The sequence below is a fragment of the Etheostoma cragini genome, chromosome 4 (genome assembly GCF_013103735.1).
Source record: "Etheostoma cragini isolate CJK2018 chromosome 4, CSU_Ecrag_1.0, whole genome shotgun sequence".
In the NCBI taxonomy this organism is placed as follows: domain Eukaryota; kingdom Metazoa; phylum Chordata; class Actinopteri; order Perciformes; family Percidae; genus Etheostoma; species Etheostoma cragini.
Window position 1 is genome coordinate 19,826,997 of NC_048410.1, and position 22,980 is coordinate 19,849,976.

Genomic DNA, 22,980 nt, shown 5'->3' on the forward strand with positions numbered 1-22,980 from the left:
ATTGTGTTTTGTAGGTGTGAGTCTGTGTTAAGAGTTTAGAAAAAGTATCTGAAGTATGGGTGAGCGCTTGTTAGCGATAGAAAAAAACTGTAATTCCATCTAGACAGGAAGATTACCTTTTGGGGGGATTTCTGTAGACCTTGAACGTCACATTTATAAGGACTTCCTGAAGCAAACACATCATCGTGTGACTGATACCATGCCTGGTTCTTTGGTCACCTCAGGACCTTATTCTGGGTTGTAGTATGCACAGAAGTCCACATTACTGCCATTCTTGATGGATGATTTATTTGCCTGCTGCCATCCTATAATTACCCACCGGGTAGATGGGAGGACCTCTCTGAGATTATAGTTTGTCTTTGCAGTAAAAAAAAGGAAAAAAAAGCCTGAGACTCTTGAAACAATTTGGCAGTAAGCTCTTTTAAAGGATCTTTTGATGTTTTATCAAGCACTGAAACATTTATTGAAAATGCATTTATAATCTCTGTAGTGATGGAAATGGTGAAGTAAACAATAAGCCATTAATTTATTTCCAAATACTTGTGTTATCCAGAGATATGTTCATAATTACCTCAGTTCTGCTCGTTTGTACTAAAAGGTTACCTCTTGGCACCGAAAGACTGTTGTTTGCAAAGTTTGATATCTTTCAGATGCAGAAACATTGCATTCAGATACCAAACTCTTTGTTTTCGGGACATGGCTCGTGCTTGAAGAATGAATCAAAAAATGAAAAGCAATGACCTTCCATCAGACTTTGACAGAATCCTGCTGACACTAGTCATGGGTACTCACCAGCTTCTTGGCAGGGGAAAGGCGTTAGCTCTATCTAGATACAGACCACCTAATATTCTTTTAATTGACTTCAGAGAAACTGTATCAAGACGTGCTGATGAAGTTACAAATTGGCCAAAGCTGCTCATTCCGAGAGCCAGATCTCCTTGTTCCTTGTGGTTTGGTTTGTTGTACTTTCTGCTGCTCTGCATAACGACGAGGGTGGAAGAGTGGAAGATTTCAATTACTCTGAGAAAGTCAAGGAGCTTGTTGAAGTTTGAGAAATACAACACGGTTGGTTGCTATGTGGAGATTGCGCCCATTTGGAATGCAATTAAATTGGTTTGGCTGCTTGCCAGTGAAAAAATACATTCCCCCCTTTTTTTCTGAAATAAAAATGTATAGAGTGTTTTGCTAAAAAATACCTGGAGGGAACAGTAGGCTGTTGAATATTTGTAATACAGCTTGCACTGTGCAGTTGAAATGAGTTTTGAGATGAGTTATCCATTGTGGTTTCCCCTCTGACATTTCAAAGGTATGCAGGTTTTGAACCATGGATTTACTGTAATCTATTTTTTTTTCTATTATTGATGTGTGGTTGAGTTATAAACTGTAAATTGGCTTCTTTGCCATTTCACTGGCTGTGCCATATCACAAACCATAAGGCCAGGGTGCAGAATCAGACTTTGTAATAATGTTTATATATAGTCACATGTAAACCCCAGTTGTTGGTTCCAGTCTACACATGAAACTGTACAAGACTGCTGATTACCATATAGAGTGTGCGAGTCTTTCAGCGGCTCCTCAACAGCACAGAGTAACCAGTCCATGCAGAGACATGTAAGAGACGGTACCGTTCTAATTCAAAAGTAATGACTAACTTTATTATACGCAAAGACACACACAAGAAAGTAAACATTAGAAGGTGAAAGCATCATTGCAGCTGCTGCAGAACATACAGACTGGTATAAATCTGCAGTCACAACTGCAAATGTTTTCACATACACTTAAAGAAGGATCAGTCTACAGTTTATTATTAGTTTACACGAGACAGCTGCTCTTTGATTGATGTTAACTGTTCAAGGGCTGAAACAAAAGTTTGCATTTTAACAGAGTGATGAAATATCATCCAAAATGACTAATAGATGAAAAGATGGTGTCAGGAAAACCGACTGTGTTATCACTTCCTTTTAGCTGCATAAAGACCAACAGTAATTGACATTTGAGGTTGTTTTGGTATGCACAAAGAACACAGTAATCTTCCTCTTCTTTGAAAGACCTCAGGGCAGTATGAACCACAAAAAAAGAAAACAAATCTATTCTCAGATTTTTAGAGATTGCACTGTACTGTTTGCATTTAAGAGAAATTTCAGGGTTTCATTTCAAGCATTTTTTAAAGTAGAATAATAAAAGCAATTTCTTAACAGTCACACAACAGTGTGAAAACGCCCTAAGAGAGAATGAGAGAAGCGCAGAAAAAGGAACCAGCAGATAAATTCAGAACCAAGAACGTGAGCTGTAAGTTTGTTGTGTGTTTGTTGTGTTATTTGTAATGTAAAAATATCTGCCTCTAAACCACTGTTGCCACTGTTGCAAATGGATCGAGCTGCCCAGTCGAGTCGTTCTTACTAAATCAGCCTGGCATGGCGTTATAATAGCTTTTCCCTGTACCTGTCCTGTGGAATCAACTTAGCCTCTTCGGGTGCTATTTTAGTGCTAGTCACACAGTCGATAGAGGAAACTACAAGTCCTGTGTGTCGCCTCTTGTCCCCAGAGAGCACAAGGAAAACTACTTGTAGTTTCTTTCATTACACCAAGACACTTTTGGGGATGTGTACTTTGCAACCAGATCCATGGAGCGAGGGAGAGAGGTGTTGAGATGATGAGCTAATTAGCAGGGTCTACCACTATCTTGCTGATGGCTGTTTGCGGCTTTGCGGGCGCTGCAGTGTTCGCGGGTGCGCACTTACGCTGCACGGGTGATTTTTAGTCAGAAGCTTAAACGTGTGCATGACAAAGCCTGCTAAGTAAATCAAAAAGCTGTGTATCAATGGAAACAAGGCTTCTCCGTCTCCTCAATGGAACCGCGAAGATAGAGCGAACAGGCACAGACGCCTGCCAATACACCTTCAGGGCATTGATTGAGTGCCATAAGGCTTTCATGTGCCTCTCCTGCCTATGTCGAATGTGAATATCTCAATAAAGGCGTAGGATTTTCTTCCTAGTGTGTGCCTTCTTAGATACTCAGTGTGAAAAGATGCCAGTAAACGTGTGTGTGTGTGAATCCAGATTTAGGGATACACTGTTAAGCTGCACAATGTTGTAGGTTTCTACTATTACCGCTTGTGTAAAGAACTAAAAAACAAACATCCGACAGAGAGGAAGAGGAGATAGAGAGATAGAGCTGGATCTTGCAGATAGAGAAAGAGGCCTGACAATTCTGCAAACCTACAGAAAAAAAAGAAACTAATAGAATTGATGATGTGTGCCACACATTAGCATTGACACATGCACACACACCAAGACAGAGTTCTCCTTTCTAGCCGTGCATGTGTTCACAGGACACCCGCTCTCACTTTCATTTGTGCACATGCACCTGCTCACACTCGCTGTTATTTTCATTACAGCAGAGTGAAAGTCATCCAACATCAAACATTGGTGTTCCTACCACAGCCCAGTCACACGGTAGTGTTTGACAAGTTCCCACGACTAAATGACAATGGGTTTTTTTGTCATTGCAGTCCAAAATAATCATGTGTGTCATCATGTGTGTGCACTTTATGAGGGTGAAGTCATGGTTATGTTTAGGCCACGCTAAAGGAAGCTCAAAGGGTTTTTTGATAAAAAATCTGTTGACCAACAAAAAAAACGAACTGCCAGTAATTTTGATCACTTATCATTACTTAAAGCCATATTCTAAGCATAAATGTCAAATATTCACTGGCTCAGCTTCTCAAATGTGGTTGTGGGTTTTGGAATGTTGGTTTGTTAATCAATAGAAATATAAATTTACAGATTACAGTAATTGATAACAAAAGCCCTGAAAGAAGCCAATGGCCTATTAGGCGGAGACAAGATGCAAATTACCCTTCTATCCTGTCCTTTCGTTTTTGTGTGAACCAAACACTCCGTTTAGTTTGGCACTAAATGTAACCAGGGGCCGTTTTAGGCTGAACGAGTGCTCAGTCTAGTTTCTGGAGAGGTCTGTCAACGTATTGTAATCTCGACCAAAAAGGTGTCTCTTGGAGAGTGAAGTAGCGTTGGAAAAAATATACAAAAATGTAGATATGGAGAGGCAATCCATGAACCAGTGCTTGGCCATTCAGCAACACTTCCAGCTTTTATCCCATTCCAATAACATTTCTGCTTTTCTCTTCAATTTAAAGAGGCCGCGCTCCCTCCGCTGTGGACTTGGTACATCCGCTTCAAATTTGTAATAACTCCTGCAGCTTGGTTTGCGCACTGTGCGCATCTTTGACATCCCTTTACAATAGAATTAGATTTTCTGTAGTCATTCAGACTTGTATTTGGCAACTACTTTTGCTAAGCCGCACAAACAAACCCAAGCAACAAAGCGGCATGAGGGGTAAGCAGGTTTCGCGTATGACACCGAAGTGATGGATGAGCTAATTGGGGATTAGCAGTTAATAACTGAAGGGGGTGAGACAATTGCTGAGCCCCTCTCTGTGCCAAAGTCAGCGGTGATATTTCTTTCTTCCTGGTTCTGTTTGCCCTTGTTCCTCACCTATCTCCCTGGATTCTCATCCTTTCTCTCTCACTCTGTTGGATTTCTGTTTTCCCCCTTCTCCAACCCTCTTTTTCTTCTCTCTCTTTCTCTCTCGGGCTGATTCTCATCAGCCTGTATTAGTTGCAAATGCAGAACTAAGTGGCTGTGACAACATTCTCAGATGCTCCAGCTGCCACAGATTTATTGAGTTATTAAAGTAATGTACTGTGATTAAAAATGCTAATTTTCCCTAAATCGTACGCCAGCTTACATGGCTTCTTTTTTTTTTCTTCTCTTTTACATCGTTTTTTTTCAGAAGCTGATTTAATTACATGGAAAATGAAACAAGGGCCGATGATTCAATCTCTGCAGCTAATTGCCTCTCCACACAAAAAAAAAACGAATAACCTCATGATACAGAATTATTGTTTGGGCTACAGAATGGGAAATGACAGTGGGCTTCTTTTAGATGGAATAATCAGAGTGTTTGCTGGTACATTGTACTAGCTGAAGAGTGCACAAATTCTTACATTTGAACCGTACATGTATTAGGTTAGCTTGCATTTTTGTCTATATGCCGTCTCAGCAGTCTTACCTCGGGCCATATTTTCAAAGTGTGGCCTTTGAAATCAGTGTAAAAAAACAGATCCTTTAAAATCCCTATCTTGTTAAAGTAATCCACTCAATACATGTAGGTTAGTTCTGGATTTCCATTTAAAGTATGTATTTTAAATAAAGAGAGAAAAAACTTTCCGTTCCCAATATTATTATGAATTGTGTCCTCGTCTATTCTGAATAATTTCCTTTCCCCTGGGGGATTTTTCAGTGTGCTTGCCTTGGCTCATTTTGGCCTCTCATTATGCATTCATGTATTCGTTTATATAATACGCAACACTGCAGCTTTATTGGACAAATCTTAGTCGTTTTGGACAGCATTGTGTATGATACATGAATGTAAACATTTCATTTCTTTGAATTCCCTGTTTTTTCTCTCTCGTTCAAGCAGTCAGTTTGTCCTGCTACCGTTATTTTGCAGAACATGCGGCCCCTTTTGAACATCAGTGGTTTGAACCAGTTACTAAAAAAGTAATTCTCATTTGAATAATGAGATAGAACTTTTTCTCTTGATCACTTGATCTTTGCGGGGCACTTCTGCTGAGCAGCAGATAGCACTGTGCTGCAACTTCATTCCAGCCCTGTAAAATATCTGCAAGATTACCAGAACAGCTTCAGATATTGTTTGGATCTCTTCCGGATTTCTCAGTGTACTGTAACAGAGCCTCAGCACCATTTTACAGCCCTACCTCCTGAATAGCTCCTATAGATGAGCGTGTGAAATATCCGTGACCATGTCAGATGTCTTTTCATCTCTGGTAAGGATTGACTTATATAAGGAGTACAGCGGAGAGTGAGCGTCTCCGGCCTCCCAGATGTCCCAGACATAACAGAGGCCTGTCAGCTCTGTGGCTGGGCTCTAAATGGGTCACTCTCCTTGATATCACACAGCTCCTTCACAATGACCCCACTGTTATCCTGATATTACAGAACACCAGGTGGCTCACTACAAAATGTCATGGCGAGACAAATGTGGATTGCGTGTGTTGGTGAGTCGTCAAAAAAACAAATGACCGTGCACACATGTGACTGCAGTTTGTGTAAGACACAGACATAGGTTTGTTACACACCATAGGTCAAAACACAAGCGCTCATAGCAAAAGCTCACTGTTCTGAAAAACAATTTTCTTATTATTTCTTTTACACTGAATGATTTCTGGCATGTCATGACAAAAACCTTTGATATGGGGAAAATGCATATTTCATTGATCTGCCATTCACCTCTTTCAGAGCAGTTTATGCATGGCTGTGTGTAACACAACATGCTAGGGAGCTCTGCAGAGAGGAGCAAGAGGGTAGGAACAATAAAAGAAGTGAGAGGGAGGGGGAGAGGCATAGGGTGGATGGCAGTTCAGTGATTTGTGATTTATGGTTTGATTACAGTCTTTCCATCCTGCTGAAGACCGGCTGTATTCGCCTGCATCACGTGCATTTTTTCTTACATGGCCTATTGGTGCAGCAAGCTGCAGCTCGTTCGGCTCCTCGTCAAAATGAAACTCTCATTTGCACATACACACGCCTGTAGAATGGTATTCAGGCACACACACACACACACACACACACACACACACACACACACACACATACACACACACACACACACACACACACGCTGATTGAGAGATAAAATGGAGAATGGCTCTTTTAGTCAGCTGAGCAGTCTCCCCTCCAGCAGCCTGGCAACCATTCAATACCATTTACCTCCTACTGGGAAATAATATTGATATTCATAAATGTACCCAGTAAAGGGACAAAAACAGGGATATAATAGACAGTGTGATTCAAGCACAGGTGTCTTCCGTCTTGGGTTCACAATATCCCACTCAGAATGAATTTCAGCACGTTTACAATATCACTGCAAATATGAATGAGAAGAAAAACTATCTTTATTTGGAATGTCAATGCCACCGTTGTGTAAAAAAAGTAACCATGAAAACTGACAATGGAGCTTTTTTTTTTAGATGTAGCTGGTTGAATAGAGTGTGAGTTGCATTCCAATAATATACTAGGAGTTATCAGACCTTGGTGAGAAAGAAACACAGTAGCAAAGTGTGCTCCCTTTACTGTAAGTGCCATTAGTGTTTTCAACCAGCATCATCCCACCTTCGTTCAAACCATGTTGGTGTATGATAGGATGAAAGCTGCAGTGACAGATGCAGTCACTTATATCATGTCTCCCCAGGCTTTCATTAAACTGCCATTTATTCTCCTCCTGAGGCCTCCTTAGACCTCTCTACTTAGAATTCTCTATCTGCACATTCTGTACCACGGACTCTCGAGCTTTGTGAAGTGAAGTAGTCAACTTCAAGTCACTGAATGAATGAAGTTACAGAATGCTTCAGTAAGGTTAAGAAACCAGAAATTCCAGATCTTGATTTGCGACTTTGAAGGGATCGTTCCAGTTGTCAAAATCCAACATTAGCAACCAAAAGGTTGGGATTATTTTAAGAGTTGGTTACTATAATAATGAAAACACCAAGCCTTATAATGTTTAAACCAGTAGTCTCTTTGGTGCGTATCTTCTTATTCAAAATTGTTATTACCAAAAAGAAGACATTTAAGTTTTTTTTATCACATTGGTGCTCTCCAGAGGGTGTGAATGTTTGGGTCTGACTATGCTGTTGACACTGGTTATTTTCTTGGTGCAAAATATCAGCCCGTTCTCGCCCCGAAAACAACCGTATGGGTTGATTATAAACTCATAATGACCAACAATTACATTTCTTGTTTGGTGGCGACCTCTCGTGGCTGTTGTAATTGTGAGAGCATGAGAGCAAACGAAGAAGTGATGTGACAAAGTATAAGAAAATGACAAGTTTTTCCTAAGGAGATAGGATTTCCCATGTCTTGATTGCTAACAAGAGAGTTAACAAACAAAAACGAGAGACAGTTAACACTAGGTTGACCCCACTTGCTTGTGTAGTGCAGGATGAAGCCAGTTCAGAGTGAACAGAAGCTCCTGAAGATTCTCAAGTTAACACGTTCCTAGTTGGGAATCAGTGCCAGCTACAGTAGCCTAGGTTGGAAATGCCCACTCAGGCACTCAAGGTCGGAGACTGTTTCCACTGATATGTTCAATAATGGCCTCATTTTCTTGGGTAAAATGTCAAAATATGTACCATACCTGCAACATAAAGGTTTATATTTCCTCACACAAAAACTGAGAACTTTTAGGTGGATCTTTTTCAGTTGTGACAGGTTCTTTTTTAAGGCGCAGATCTGTTTGAACACATTTTCCCCTAGATTTTGTGTCTGTGTTTGCCTCAAATATAGGTACTCTGCCACAAGAAGACTATTATCACCACAGATTACATTACATAAGGTCCCCTCGCAATGTTGACTTGTCAGATTTATCTTGCTCTAATATAAACAGAAAAATGGGGAGAAAGTGCAAATGAACAACAGATAATGCACCACTTTTTGTGGTATTGTCTTTAAATCCAATTTTGACATGTTTTTAACTTGTTGAAAATAAACATACAAATTCCCAAAATTAAGAGCCCTATTCATTCTTTTAATTTGGAGCCTAAAACACTGAAGCGCTTACGGTTATGTAGATGAGCCATTACACACTGCAGTCAGGTAACCTGACAGCAAAGCGCAGAGTGGACCTGATTGTTTCTGACTGCTCTCAGGAAGATCTCAAAATTAACACCTGGTGAACACTGATGGTAAAAACCTGTGAACACCAAAAAAGTCCAACCAAAATGACGGATGTGTTCGCAGCGGCTCCGACATCGGCCCGGAACATTTGCATATGAACGGGCCCGATTGAAAGGTTATGACCCATAAAGAGGGGGAACGATTTGAGCAACCGTGCAGCGGGGAGAAATGTCAGAGTGAGAATGGCAGGAAATATGTTAGTGACAAGGAAAAAGCTGCCCCTGGTATTCTAGAGCCGATGAGTAAAAATAGGGCATTGGGCAAGAAGGCAGGAAACCAGCAGAGCGAGGCCTCTAGTAGGAATTTCTTCTGGGGAGGAGAGATAAGGGACTTAACTCCCTCCTGTCTGGGCCCGCAGACTTTAACATGCGACATGTGATCACTGATCACTTATGTAGAGATGGACATAGAAAGAGGAGATTGAAGAATGGAATAAATAATATATGAACACTGAGTGAAGTGTTTGTGTGTGTGTGTTTTGTGTGTGTTTGTGTGTGTATGTATAGATGTTAAAAGAATACCATAGATTCAGCAACAGATTCAGCATAGGCCAAGAAGAATAAAAACGCAATTACATCTAGAAGTATATCGTGCAGTTCTTTTATGAAGTGCTCCTATTTGACGCTCTTGTTTGATGTTATCTTGGAGTAGCAAAAACTGACTGTGCACACACAGCGGATGGAATTGCTGGAAAGTCAAGCAAAGCTTCAATGAAAATATTATGAACAAAGCCTAAATGTGCCAGTGGTGGTTTACTAGACTGCTTTGTGTCTTAGTGTGTGCACTTATGTGTGTTTTCTGATGAGCATCTACAGGACTTTTTAATTAGGTCAAACCATGTGATGGAAGCCAAAGATTACACACACACAAACACATGTTGAGGTAATGGCTAAGGAGTGGAAAGTACCGTGTGTGAGAGTGTGAGGTTCCTCAGGTTAAAGAGTGGAAGTTAGACAATAAACAGTGGCCTTATCAGACTCTGGGCAGAGCTTCCATCCTGATAGCCCAACATATCACTATGACTATTACTGTAGAAACAAATATGACCTCTACACCGATTGCCTCAGCCCACTCTGTGTCATGAATAACTAATTTTGATAAAAAAGGCCCCTTAATGGCAAGTTTGTCTCTGTGTTAAGATTTTGCACACTCATCACGCTGCATTATTTCATTTCCCTGCAGTTACGTGACCTCACAGAGACAAGATTTATCAGGATTTTTACAAATCAAATTTTCAGGCCTAGTGGAACACAAGATCGATACCCCAGAAGAGGCGAGACAAGGAGATGATTATCATATCGTTGATTACAGTAATTTGTACATGATGTGACACTTGTGGAGCTGATAGGGCGTTCACTGACAACTACACAGTTGACAGCCTGACCATTTTTTGTAAACTGTGGGTGGTTCAGGAGTTCCCGATGTTGATCTCGTGCAGATAACAAAGTCAGAACTTGCCAAACATCTACTCGAGAGACTAAAAATAGTGGGCAACAGCTTAACATTTAAACCAACAATAGAGGTCACTGACTTCTATTAATTGTTTTGAAGTATTTTATTCCTGTCCTAAGAGAACAAAAAACATACCCCTGAATCATAATGATCCTTATTTCCTTTTTTACTTTCTAAAAAGGATTGTTTGCTATCAGTAGGAAAATTAAAACACACATAAATTGTATGAGCTGTTCATTCTAAATGGTAAATGTTTCTTGGCTGACTAGAGCTAGCAGACCTTTGGTCGCTCACTGAGTCGATTCCGTATATATATAATAATATAAGATATTGTGAAATAAAAGAGTAATCACTGGACACTGACAGTCTCATTCCTGTATCAGTTGTGCTACTTCATTTTATTGAAATGAATAGTCTACCACTTAAAAAAAATGTTGAATGACCCTAGGGAGAAGGCAGCTGGAGATTGGGAATAATACAGAAGTAGGAGGGTAAAGATCAGCGGATACGGATTTGGGGAATACAGGATTTCTTCAGCGCGCTGATGGAACAGTAGCTCTGTATGAAACATACTCTATGATAATTGGAGTTGAAAGACAGAAGTGCTTCCATTGACAAGGGGAAAATTGTTACATAAGCGTCCTTTTGTGTCCTTGTTGTGTCCAGTTGCTGTCATATTGAGGACACAGCCTTCCCCCCAGCTATATTGCTGTATGAGACAATAACCTAAATACCTGTCGGATTTCTCTCTTTCTTTATTTCTCTCTCTCTCTCTATCTTTGTGATCCCATTTCATCATCACATTCTACACTTCTTTTTTTGCTCTCTCTCCTTCTCTTCTCCATGCACCCCCTCCCTGTTACCCACACTGCCTCTTGGTCACTCTCTTAAGTGATTGCTACATTTCATCTCATGGTAAATCGGCCGTCGGCCCGGTGAGCTATCATTATGCAAATGATGGGCAATTCAATTTCAGTTGGTCGGAGGGGGAATTTCTAATTAGGGTGAGGCACCGCACTCAAGATGGAGAGAAAGATGTAAAGGCAGAGAGAAAGGAAGGCAGAGGTGCTGGAAATGGATAGCAGAGGAAAAGAGAGAGAGAGAGAAGAGAAAGGCTGGAGAGAGAGAGAGAGAGAGAGAGAAAGGGGACTGGAAGAAGAGAAGTATTCATGCACAAAATCAACACCTGCATCGCAATTATACTCTTGAGTTGGTTGCGAGTCTCCTGCCTACTGCTCTTCCCAGTGTTCTTCTTTATTTCTTCCGTACCTAGTTCATTTTAATGAAGAAGTGGCTTCTGAGCGTTCCTAGGAAAAGATCAATAGAACAGAATTTTCATGCTCAAGATTTAGGATGTTTTCACTGTAGAAACCTCTGTAAAGCACACAAAAACTGGTTTATAACAATCATACTAAAGTTTTCATGATACTGTGGTGAGCAAAGTTCTCAAATCAGCAGAACGAGAGTTTCGCATGGGGGAAAAGGAAGGTTACTTAGTGTAAACTCTAAATATATACCTTTGACTCATCTGCTACTTATGTACTTATCACACTTGTCTCATAACTTGTGGCAAGTCATACACACAGATTATTACAAGGGGATTTCATACTTTGAATCTAACTCTGAATCATTTTTCATTGTTTGATATATTATAGAAATTTCCTCTTGGTGATCAGAGCTGTTTTTCCCCTCTTCCTTTTGGTGTTATTAGTCAAAGTTAAGTTTCAAGTAAAGTAAGTGCACGAGGGCTAATATCAGTCAAGTTACTAGCAAGTTGTCAGTTGGCCATTAAAACTACACAACTATACTATACTATACAACTAAACATTTAGAATATACAACAAATTATTATTACCAATTAAAGCCTTGTTCATTTTCTTGATCAATGAATTAGTTGTTTTTTCTATAAAATGTCAGAAAATTGTAAAAAAATGGCTACCGCGATTTCCTATCAAACCCAAATATATTGAATTGACACTGACAGAGAAACAGAGAAAAGCAGTACATTTGACCATGAAGGGATGTCAAAAACATAAGCCATGTGCTGTTGCATGCCATGTGCTACACAACTACACATTTGCAATCTATTTGCATTCAAACGCATCATTAACCCCTGCAGAATGAGAATAAATAAACGAACTACACTATGTCGACTAAATTTATGTGTTAATATAGGCTTAGTGCACTGGTTGGGCATCATATGCAGTGGATTTATATACTTCTCTCTTTGTGTGAAAGGCTTTGTCAATTAATTCTTTGATTACCACTGTTTCGCATTTGTATACATTAATGTGTTTGACAAAACCTATTAAATTATATAAATCAATATAGAATCTCCAGTTAGATCCATCTCCTTACATCACATTTATAGCGTAGAAAATAAAAGTAGCTTTAAGATCAAGAGACTTAACATGATAAATACAATTAATATTATTGCAGTAACTGCAGGTTTGTTTAGTGCATTTTCATGCACTAATTCATGATTTTGTTTTGATGTGTGCTGCTGTCAAACTGGCTCAGTACTGTGCAACACATTTATTTTTATAAAGCATCTTTATTGTTTCTCATCACTGGCATTGGGCCTGTCTGTGTTTTTTTAATGTCTTCCAGCAGCCCAGAAGGGACACCATGCTTATTGTAGGAAGAAGAAAAAAACACGTGGTCAATCGGTTTCATCTTGAATAAGTGAATGTGCTCAATTTAGCTGTATATGAGTTTTTTTTGTGTCAATGTGTGTGTTAGGGTCATTTAGGATTTGAGTTATGTGTCATGTCTTTATCACATACTGTCGACTCTGTCTTTGTGTCCATGTGGGTGTATGTGGGGGAGTCTGCACACGTCCGCCTGGGAGGTTTCGCACATCCACACATATCTGAAGATGTGTAGGTGTATGGATGGGTTGGGTATCACCCATACATTTGCACACACAGTCGCACACACACACACACACACACACACACACACACACACACACACACACACACACACACACACACACACACACACACACACACACACTTACTCACAGAACAGAGGATTCAGCTGACATCAGCAGCTCACCCTAGGCTGTCAAATATTCTGTCAGCACAGCCCAAGAATCACAATTGGACACTTTGGGAGGCATTAATTCAAAGCACCGTAACAATGCTCTCTGAAACCAAATCAACTGCCTGTAGTCAGCATATCAACTCTCGACTAACTCTGTCCTTCTCTCTCTCTCTCTCTCTCTCTCTCTCTCTCTGCCTTGTCTTCTCCCATCCTCACTGCCACTCTCATTCCCACACTCTCTGTCTTCCTGCGATGTGTGATTGAACTTCCGAACATGTTGCTAAAGCTGCCTTACTGTACAAGGTTACCTAACACAGGCAGCGACTTGCTCTGCAGCTCACATCTCGGAAAAGCAACAACTTTTGGTTCAAATAAATGTATCTAAACTTAAAAAAACATTTAAAATGGTGTCATTTAAATGTTACTTAAATGTTCTGAGGTAAATTGACATTTTTCAACACTGATTCAGATTCTAATGCTTTGCATGTACAGTTGCACCATTAACAAATCCTTTATTTCATTACTATTATGGATTTTGTATAGAGTACTTTAACTGAACAAGGTTGTGTTCAGTTCATGCTCTGTAGAAGAATACAGAAAAATGCAATAATTTAAAAAAGCATAAGTGATTACAATGTCTCATTCCAATCCCAAATTAGGTAGTTTTGAACTTTTGGCAACTTTTAGGGCTGTAAATAACAATCATGATTTCCTAGAGCCCAAGTTGTTGTCTTTAGATAATCAGATTATTTGTCCAACCAACAGTCCATAATCTCAAAAATATTCAATTCACAACCATATCAAATCAAGAAAAGCAGAACATTGTCACATATTGCACGCTGGGATAAGAGATTGTTTTCTCAATCATCAAAACTGTCAATGAATGAAATTGTCAATTAATGTCTGCTAATGTTGCTTATCAACTTTGCTTTTCAGCTCTGATCCTTTTCCTGTTTTACTATCAGCAATACCGTGTTGCTCAAAATCCTTATAATGCGGTACAGATGGTATATTTGCTAAGTTCTGTTAAAGGAAACGCAAGAACATTTATATCACAGTCACAGAATTTCTCATGAAATTAGATGACAAATGCAAACTGACATGCACGAGTCTCTGCTCTGCTCAGCAATCCCAATTTGTTAAGGATTTATTCACCACTGCTTCTGCCTGTATTAAACTAATCTAGCCTTTGCGTGTACCTCTTCTTGGTAATAAAAAAAAGAAAAGAAAAGAGCAAATCCCCTGTTTTTGTATTAGCTAAATCTTCTCCCAACCATCTGTTTTCTGTCTGTAATACATTAGTTGTGGGCAGCTCACAGCCCAGGCTCTGGCTCTGCTTGTCTGTTGTTGGTTGTAAGTCGTATTGTTGGAACCTGTCTTGTTTTGCCTTGAGGAAACTACATTAAAAGATGAGGGGTTCTGAAAAAAATAAAGATATGAAAATGAAAAGTTTCTTTTCTCCCTTCTGTGTCAGAGAGAGCAAGGGCACCGACTTCAGTTTATTAATGGGCTCCATCTCTCCCGCTTTTGTGTCAAATGCAAAGGGCAGAAAGTGACAGAAAAGAGAGCAAACCCATTTCAGCAGGCTAGTTATTCCTATACATGTTCTCCTTGGTAAGAGGTGTAGTGCTTTAGAGGTCTTTAGAGGTCTAAAGCACTGTCTTTGATGTAAATAAGAGACATACTTCATCAACGTTTTGCTTATCTGTGACATTCAATCTTTAGTGGAGATCATGTTTGATTACTTTTTCTTTTGAACTACATTAATTCAGTCTTTCATTTTGCACTATGATAAATCATGCGACAAACTGTACTTGACCAAGATTGACTGAAGCAAAAATCTTTAATTACATCTATGACTTCTATTTAATTTCCTTGTGTGGAGTCTTCAAAAATACAACGTTAAATCTACTCTATAATCCACTCAGTCGACTGTACTTGGTATCTGAGTTTTGGCCCAATTTTAGATGGTGCTGTTGAATTTCTTATCTTACCCGGCCTGAAAACATGCAGCCAAGCTGTACTTTGTTGTTCCAGTAGATACAGAATCTACTTTTTGTGACAGCCCTCTGTAGCTGCAGGTATAGACACACAAAGTCAAGTTGGAAAGAGAGAGAAAGAGTTAGGGGAAGAGAAGGGAGAACAGCGCAGTGTCAGAAGTTTGAGAAATGAGCACAAAGACGGAAACCTAAACTCTGCTGCAGATGTTTCGCCCACACTGCCACCATTAATTGTGTTTCTTAAAAATAGCTAAACATTTTCAGCTTTTTATCGCACGAGTGCAGTGCCCGTTCAAAACATGCACTTTTCTAAACGGGCTGATTGCTTGGCCTCCGGTATTGCTGCTTGCAGCTTTTTTGAAAATCGCTCATTCAAACAACTTCTCACCCGACACTGCGCTTCCTTGTGTGCTGAGCATTACACTTGCCATGAATTGGTTGCATCTCCTAGCAATGCTAGAATATAAGCTGTGTTTGCTAAGAAATTTTGGACCAGGCTAATTCTAGGTACAAAAATGTTCATTACGAAAGGCACATTGCTGATGTTTGTTTGATTTTGTTATAAAGTAACATCTCTGGTCTCTCTGTCTTCATCCGTTCCTAAATGCACTGTAGCGAGTGACAGAGAGTGAGCTTTACCCAGCATGCTACACACTAGTAACACAAAATTCCCGTAGATCTCAAGAGCTCGCACTTGACACTGCACTCCGTTGAGTCTTCAGCAGTAAATCCACGAAGGGTGAAGTCGATCGGATGAACGGTTGTTGAGAAAATCAACATACGTACAGACAGAGCCTCCTTTCATTTTAGTTAGATGTAAATGTTCCGTGACAGTCAAGTTTTAACAAATACCCCACCTCTGGTTAAGGGCAAAAAACTGTGTGGAATGACCAAACCAAAGGAAAATGGGACCTCACCCTCACTTTCTATTGTACATTTTGCGTGTCAAACAACAACAAGAACTTGCATTTTAACACAGCGTGCTAGTCTCTTGAAATGCCAGAAGATTGAGAATAAACAGACTTGCATGATAATTACGGTCTGCGTTGACTTGTGGAACAACAAACGACTTTAAAGAAACAGAAGACTGCAGCACAGTCAGGGGTGGCAAAGGCAACGTTCTGTAACAATGTTATAATAATCAGTTATTCCCCCCTTAGAAGCATAAGCATGTACAGTACGTACAGACAAACTTACAAGAGTTTACACCCGGAGTGGGGAGAGTCTGTATTAGCTGTGGTGAGCTATAAATAGCCCCGGCTGGATTTTCCCAATGGTGTGATCAGTAGTTTGAGTGTCAGTAGTGGCCCGAGGCAGGTAGCCCCTGGGTTCATGTCCCGGTTATGGTTGAGCTGCTTAGGCCTTAGTTGACATCTCTCTTGCACGCATGTACGCACGCACGCACGCACGCACCCAGGTACGCACGCACGCGCACACGCACACGCACACGCACACACTTACTCACACAACTCATCTGTCTGCCTTTCTCACTACAGGTGTTTTGAAAATAAATAATACGTACAATACAAACATAGCCTTATGGAATGTGACATACCGACCCATAATCTATGTGCAAATATACACAAATATCAAAAACAATATACATAGTATGTACAATATGCATCAAGATGTTTGTGCAAGTAGCTTCCAGCCTAAGTAATGGCCTAACAAAAGAGTTTACACAAATATGTGTTTGAACCTTGAGCTATATAGTACAGTAATGCAAGTTACTTCTGTTTATGTTTTATAGCTCAAGTCCGTCTTCTTTAAAATTAAACAACTTTCTTCAAGGTCTAAAAGCTAGAACTCACACATGTGGGGATTCTGTAGGTCCTGCAATGTATATATATGATATATGATATGGTTGTAGTACATACTGTACACCCTTCTAAACGGAGCTGGAAATTAAGCTCATGTTTGGACGTAAAGCTAAACATATATAGCATGTTAAAGTATCAGATGTAAACCATGGCAGAAATTATACCCAAACCATATCCCAGCAAATTAAACAACATCACATTCAGTACAAAATGTATAAAGGAAAATGATTCATCACAATATGCAAACCAATGTTGCAACTGCGTTTGGTTTTGTCTCAGACCTTTAAAAAGACACTGAAAAAGTGATTCATACTCTGTTATTGACTGTTAGACCACCGCAGGTAGAAATGTGACTGGTATTATGTAAAACGCTTATGCAACAGAATTGATAGGACAATGTATGAATATCAAGAAGAACAGCAAAGACAGGAGCATGATTGTAAAATGCAGAGACTGAATTTGGAGTGAGAGTTGATGTCAGTGTGCATGCATTTTTAAGTGCATACAGTACATACAGTATGGATCTCCATGTCTCCATACTGTATTAATACATGTATGTACATGTATGATTGTGCGTGTGCATACATTAGTATGTATTATAGATGAGTGATAGGGTTTCCTCTTAAGCCTGTCTAGGCCCTTGCATTCCTCTCATCGGTGAAGTCTGATGTGTGCCGGCCTTTTAGGTAATCTGGGAAGAATGTCGACTGCAGACACACATGTGTTCCATTAAGTCTTGATCTGCGTAAATAATATAACATGCAACAGCTAACGTTACAGGTAACTATAGCCCCACAGCTGTGCCTTTGGCTTTGCAGCGCCCCTCCCCCCCCGCCTATATGAAAGGCAACGCTGATATCTAATGAGTAGATGTATCGCAGCGTCTAATGTGCATTAGGCTGCTGATTTTATTTGAACTATTTATTAGATGATAGAGCCCAGCTGATTATTTTGGATATTGAGAATAATACTAATCTGATAACAACATAACAGCCAATATTTTTTGTTGCTTTTCCTAACTGAATTTGCTTTTACAACATAAACATAATGATACGTCTGAGTTAAGATGTTTTACAGTCAAAAAATGTTTACAGCTTTATCAGAGAGATGATAACATCTTTACATAACATACAGTATATATCATATTTATACACACACACATATACATATATATATATATATATATATATATATATATATATATATATATATATATATATATATATATATATATATATATATATATATATATATATATATATATATATATATATATATATATATATAATCTCTATAAATCAAATATGTACAAAAAAACACCAATTGAACATTTATTGCTGCAGTTAATTTTTCTTATCTGACAATTTGCAGGTTGAAACCATTATATTTGGGATAACTTAATCTTGTATCAGTTAGCCTATATATTATATAATGTGGAGGCAGACAACTCATTGTTGTTAGCAATATTCAACATCGCACTTTAGCTGATCATGGCGAATATACGTTTTCAACAATATTTGTCAGAAACTGTCACGCATAATGTTAATCTGTATACAAGCATAAAAGTCTGACAGGAGGCAAGAGCTGTGCGAAAAAAGCCCCCCCCCCTCTATTGTTAGTGGTACCACATCCAGACGAGCGTCATTGGCTCTCTGTGTTTATTGTCTGCCCGCTTAGCTTGTACTGATTGGCTCCACTCTGCCAAGAGACAGGACAATGTTTGCTTTTGCTGTCTGCCTGGGGAAGTCCCTTTTGTCCCCAGCCAGGCCAAGCTACAGTAACTGATACAAAGTTCAGAGGATGCCAGCCTCTTCCTGGTGTGGTGCAGCATCTTCCTGTGGCTGTACACCAAAGTCAGTTAGAAACTGCAAGTGAGTTACACACTTGTTTATGTATTTATTTTACCTTTACTTTTACAGTAGCGTCAATAAACAAGAGAACTCTGACTTCTGCTCTATTTTGGTCGGAACGAGAGTGTGGGCGTGCGGGATAAAAAATAAAAAATAAAAAAGAATAAGTGGTTGGATTCAACATAGTGTCGAGCGGAGATGGTAAACGGCTGGCAGCATCTGGTTTTGGTAGAAATATCACAGAAACCTAAAGCCAGCCAGAAAGTGAAAGAGGGTTGTCAAGGGTGAGAGCATCTGAAGTGAGGACTAGAAAACAAAAGAAAGGTGTCAGAGAACAAGGGTAGAGAACAATACTTCTTGCACTTGCAAACTGTTGTAAGCCAGCAAGGAAATGTGAGGAGTTTGGCTGTTGCTGTTCTTGGTGCCAGCGCTCCTAATGAGTCTGTCAGGGCCAGTTAGCGCAGCCAGGCCTGCTTGTGTCCCCTCCAGGCCGCAGACAGCTGTTATTAGCCCTGTAATGGCATGCCACAGGGCCAGATTAGCCTGGCACACTGGAGAAATATCAAACATTCACTTACTGTGGCTCCTTCGCTGGCTAAAGCAGCTATTCTGCGAGGCATTCATTTAGCTGTGATGCTGGCAAGCTACCTAACAAGCCACGAAAAAGAAAAAGTCTCCATTGAGGGATGCAGTTAGTGTACAGTTGCTCTTCTGGAAAGGTAGAGAGGATAATCATTTTCTGACTGGAGGATGTACAAGGCACAATGTACCATGTCATGTTGCTGATTATGACCTAGGATAGCACTGCAAATAATTGAAATAGCAAATAAATATCTACATTGCAATAAAAAGTCAATGTACATTTTGTGTATAGGAAAACAGTATATCCATATTAAAAAAAGAAAGAAAAATCCAAATAGTTGTTTTTTTGTGGGTTTTATCAAAGCGAGGAAAGTAAATGAGAGTTCTCTTTAATAACGCTAGGTCATCATTATGCGAATCATATCGACGAGATGGCCACTGCTGTCTACTCATCTGTTTTCACCTTTCATAATGAGCACAGGAAATCAAACCCTTACGCAGCAAGTACTCTCACTCTGCCTCAGGGGATAGCCTGCCACTGTGTACTGTCTGTTATAAGCTATTAGATCAGCATACTGTATACTGCTCTGCATAGAACGCTGCTTATAGGGCATAAATCATGCTCTTTGAGCCTAGGATTTCTCGAATAAGTTTCATGCATGATATGTTACATAAGCTTTTGCATACGCTGCTTGTGGGTTTCACTGCAAGGTGGGGATCATTATGCTTTTAGGCTTATAAACATAAGCTGCAAAGGTGTGTTTATGGAGGTTCCACTATAAAAACTGAGGACTGCTATGCTCATGTGAGCACGGATTGGACATGTGTTTGCCTGCGTGTTTTGGTTGAGGGATGTTTTCACACTCAGTTGTTGAATATAGTGAAATACTGCATGTCTCACTGCATAGCAATCTAAAGCCCTGCGGTCGGACGGAGATTTTTTGTGTATTGGTGATTACGTGTTTGTCTGGGTCTTTTTGTTTGTGTGTGTGTGTGTGTGTGTGTGTGTGTGTGTGTGTGTGTGTGTGTGTGTGTGTGTGTGTGTGTGTGTGTGTGTGTGTGAGAGAGAGAGAGGGTGTATGGATGAGGTGACAGAATGAATGGATAAATAATAAAGCAAATAAGCTTAAGTTTGAGACAGACATAATGTCATATTTGTTCTAGTTTGCTAGAATTCAATCACTCAGTAACCTACATCACATCCCCATTAACAGACTATGTAATAAGTGTGGCAAAACCATCCAGCAATAGCAAACAGGAGCCAGAGTCATTACCAAAAATTAATGTCTTATCCTCTTATTAATGTGAAAAAGCATTTTTAGCAGCAAGCAGCATACAGAAGCAACATTAGACACTCCAACACGAGACAGAAAAGGATGTAGTTCACTTTATCAATTATCACACATATGAAATATTTCATCATTGTTGTACAAGTCGAGATGACAGAAACACCATGCAACCTGTTGACCAGATGTTCTAGAAGAGAGAATTTAAGAGTGACAGAATATCAAGTAATCACAGAGGTCCAGAGGGATGTGTATAGTTTGAGGTGAGGAGAAAGATAAAGATGAGGAGTAAGATAGAGAAAGTGAGATTTGTGAATCCTGGGATGTAGCCCCGCTGGGCTTCGGTGTGAACCCCACTGAGCTGAACTGTCTTCCCCTGGCAAGGAACACTTGTTGCGAATCATTAGCTTCCCAGCTACTGAGGGCTTTGCCATCACTCCCTCAGCTGAAACCCACCACACTCTAATTATCATCTGTGAAACATATAGAAAGATGGAGTCAGTAGGAACAGGACAGGAACCCTGGCTACCAAACACAACAGCTTAGTTCCATTAGTGCCGCTACTGAGCCAACCGTATCCAATTATTATGTGTGGTACATCACCATGAGGTGATGTGATTTAACATGGCAGCCAATGTGCAGGCTCTACGACTTGGCGGAAATTTATGAAACAAAACGAGAACACTAAAAAGAACTACAGTATGTATGATCCCTGCACTATGGATAAAAACAATAAATAAAACATAACCAAAGTAACTTTGAAACGGAATTAGTTTGAAACTACTTTAATTTAAATCTGGATCTTGGATTTTGGATTGTGCTTTTATGCTATAGTGTTTTGAGTTTTTCCATTTATGCAAAGTTGTATGCTGAATTCTCATTAAAAGAATATTAATATACTTAAAAAATGTCTCTCTTTCTTTCTCCCCCTGCAGAGCAGATACGCTGCTGCAGATCGAGGTGTGAGACTCTACAGTTCCCTGCCCATGCGCCCAAACCCTGACGGCAAGAGACTGCCCTCTACTGGGGTAAGACCCATCTCCCTCACCCCTCTCTCCCCCCTCACCCCTAGGTCTCATCCATACCTACATGAACTGAAATGCCACATTTAACCCCTATCTGTACACTAAGAACCACCAAAGAGGCCTTCACACATCTACACCGCAAGGTTGTCCCGGCATAGGAGAGACAGTTCACGCGCATGGCAGACAGTATTTCGAAGGGTCGAAGTGTACGCCCCTTGGATAAACAGTAGCTAGAAGTTCTTGATCCTGTGATTAAATGCTTCTGTAGTGAAACAACTGTTAAGGACAATCTCCAATATGTGGTTTCAACCAGCCACACAACCCATCATTGTGAACTTAGCATCTTCCTTAACTACCATGACTTCTTCCACATCCTTTAACCCTTCATCCCACTACTTCTCACCCCATGGGCTCCTCCCACGCTCACACCGACACACCTGCTCAGTCCCCCATCCTCAAACCATCACTGGCCACCGCAAGGTTCCCAATCAAGCACCCATCTGACGCGGTGGTTTGTGTGGTGTCTGCCTGGGAGCTTCTAACAGAAGTGTTTTGCTAAAGCTGGCAAAACCAACCGCCTGCTCGTGTATTTGTGTTTCCACAGAACAAACGCAGTGGCTTTCTGGAGACAATGCGTCTGCTCCTGACCTATTTTAGGTTACAAATAAAGGAAGGGCCAATGTTGATTAAGTATAGAGATTCAAACCTTTTTTCATGATTTCATATAATCGTTTGCGAGGACGCCTGGAAAAAGAAAAAGATCAAGTTAATTGAAGTTTAGTGATGCAGCATGTGCAGTACTTTGACTTTGACAAAGTGCAAACAGTAAGTCTGCTTTGTTTGTGACACCTTTTTATTCCTTTTTTTTAATAAAAAAAAAGAAATCTAGTGTTGTGAAAATCATAATTAGAATCTAGCTTGCCTTGCTTTCATGCATTTATGTAACAAAGGAGAGAAAATGAAAGAACAATAGAGCGAAAAAAAAGAATTTAATTTCATATGTCCCCCTTTTTCATGTATCACTCCATGCAAGTGCTTTTTGAATTATCTCCTCTCTGCTCCGGGGTTCAATGAGAGGAAGTGTGGGTAAGCGAAGGAGAGAGAGAGAGAGAGAGAGAGAGAGCGAGAGACAGAGAGTAAG

The 22,980-nt window shown here is 39.9% G+C and overlaps 1 protein-coding gene across 6 annotated transcripts in view; it reads left to right on the forward strand.

Moving 5' to 3' along the window:
- tox2 (TOX high mobility group box family member 2) overlaps positions 1 to 22,980 on the forward strand; it is an 89,460-nt gene that overhangs the window by 9,971 nt on the left and 56,509 nt on the right. For all 6 annotated transcript variants that reach the window (XM_034869934.1, XM_034869931.1, XM_034869933.1 and 3 more), the window contains exon 2: positions 21,750 to 21,842. In XM_034869934.1, coding sequence (XP_034725825.1) covers positions 21,801 to 21,842 — 42 coding nt within the window. In that variant the 5' untranslated portion in view covers positions 21,750 to 21,800. The remainder of the gene's footprint in view (positions 1 to 21,749; positions 21,843 to 22,980) is intronic.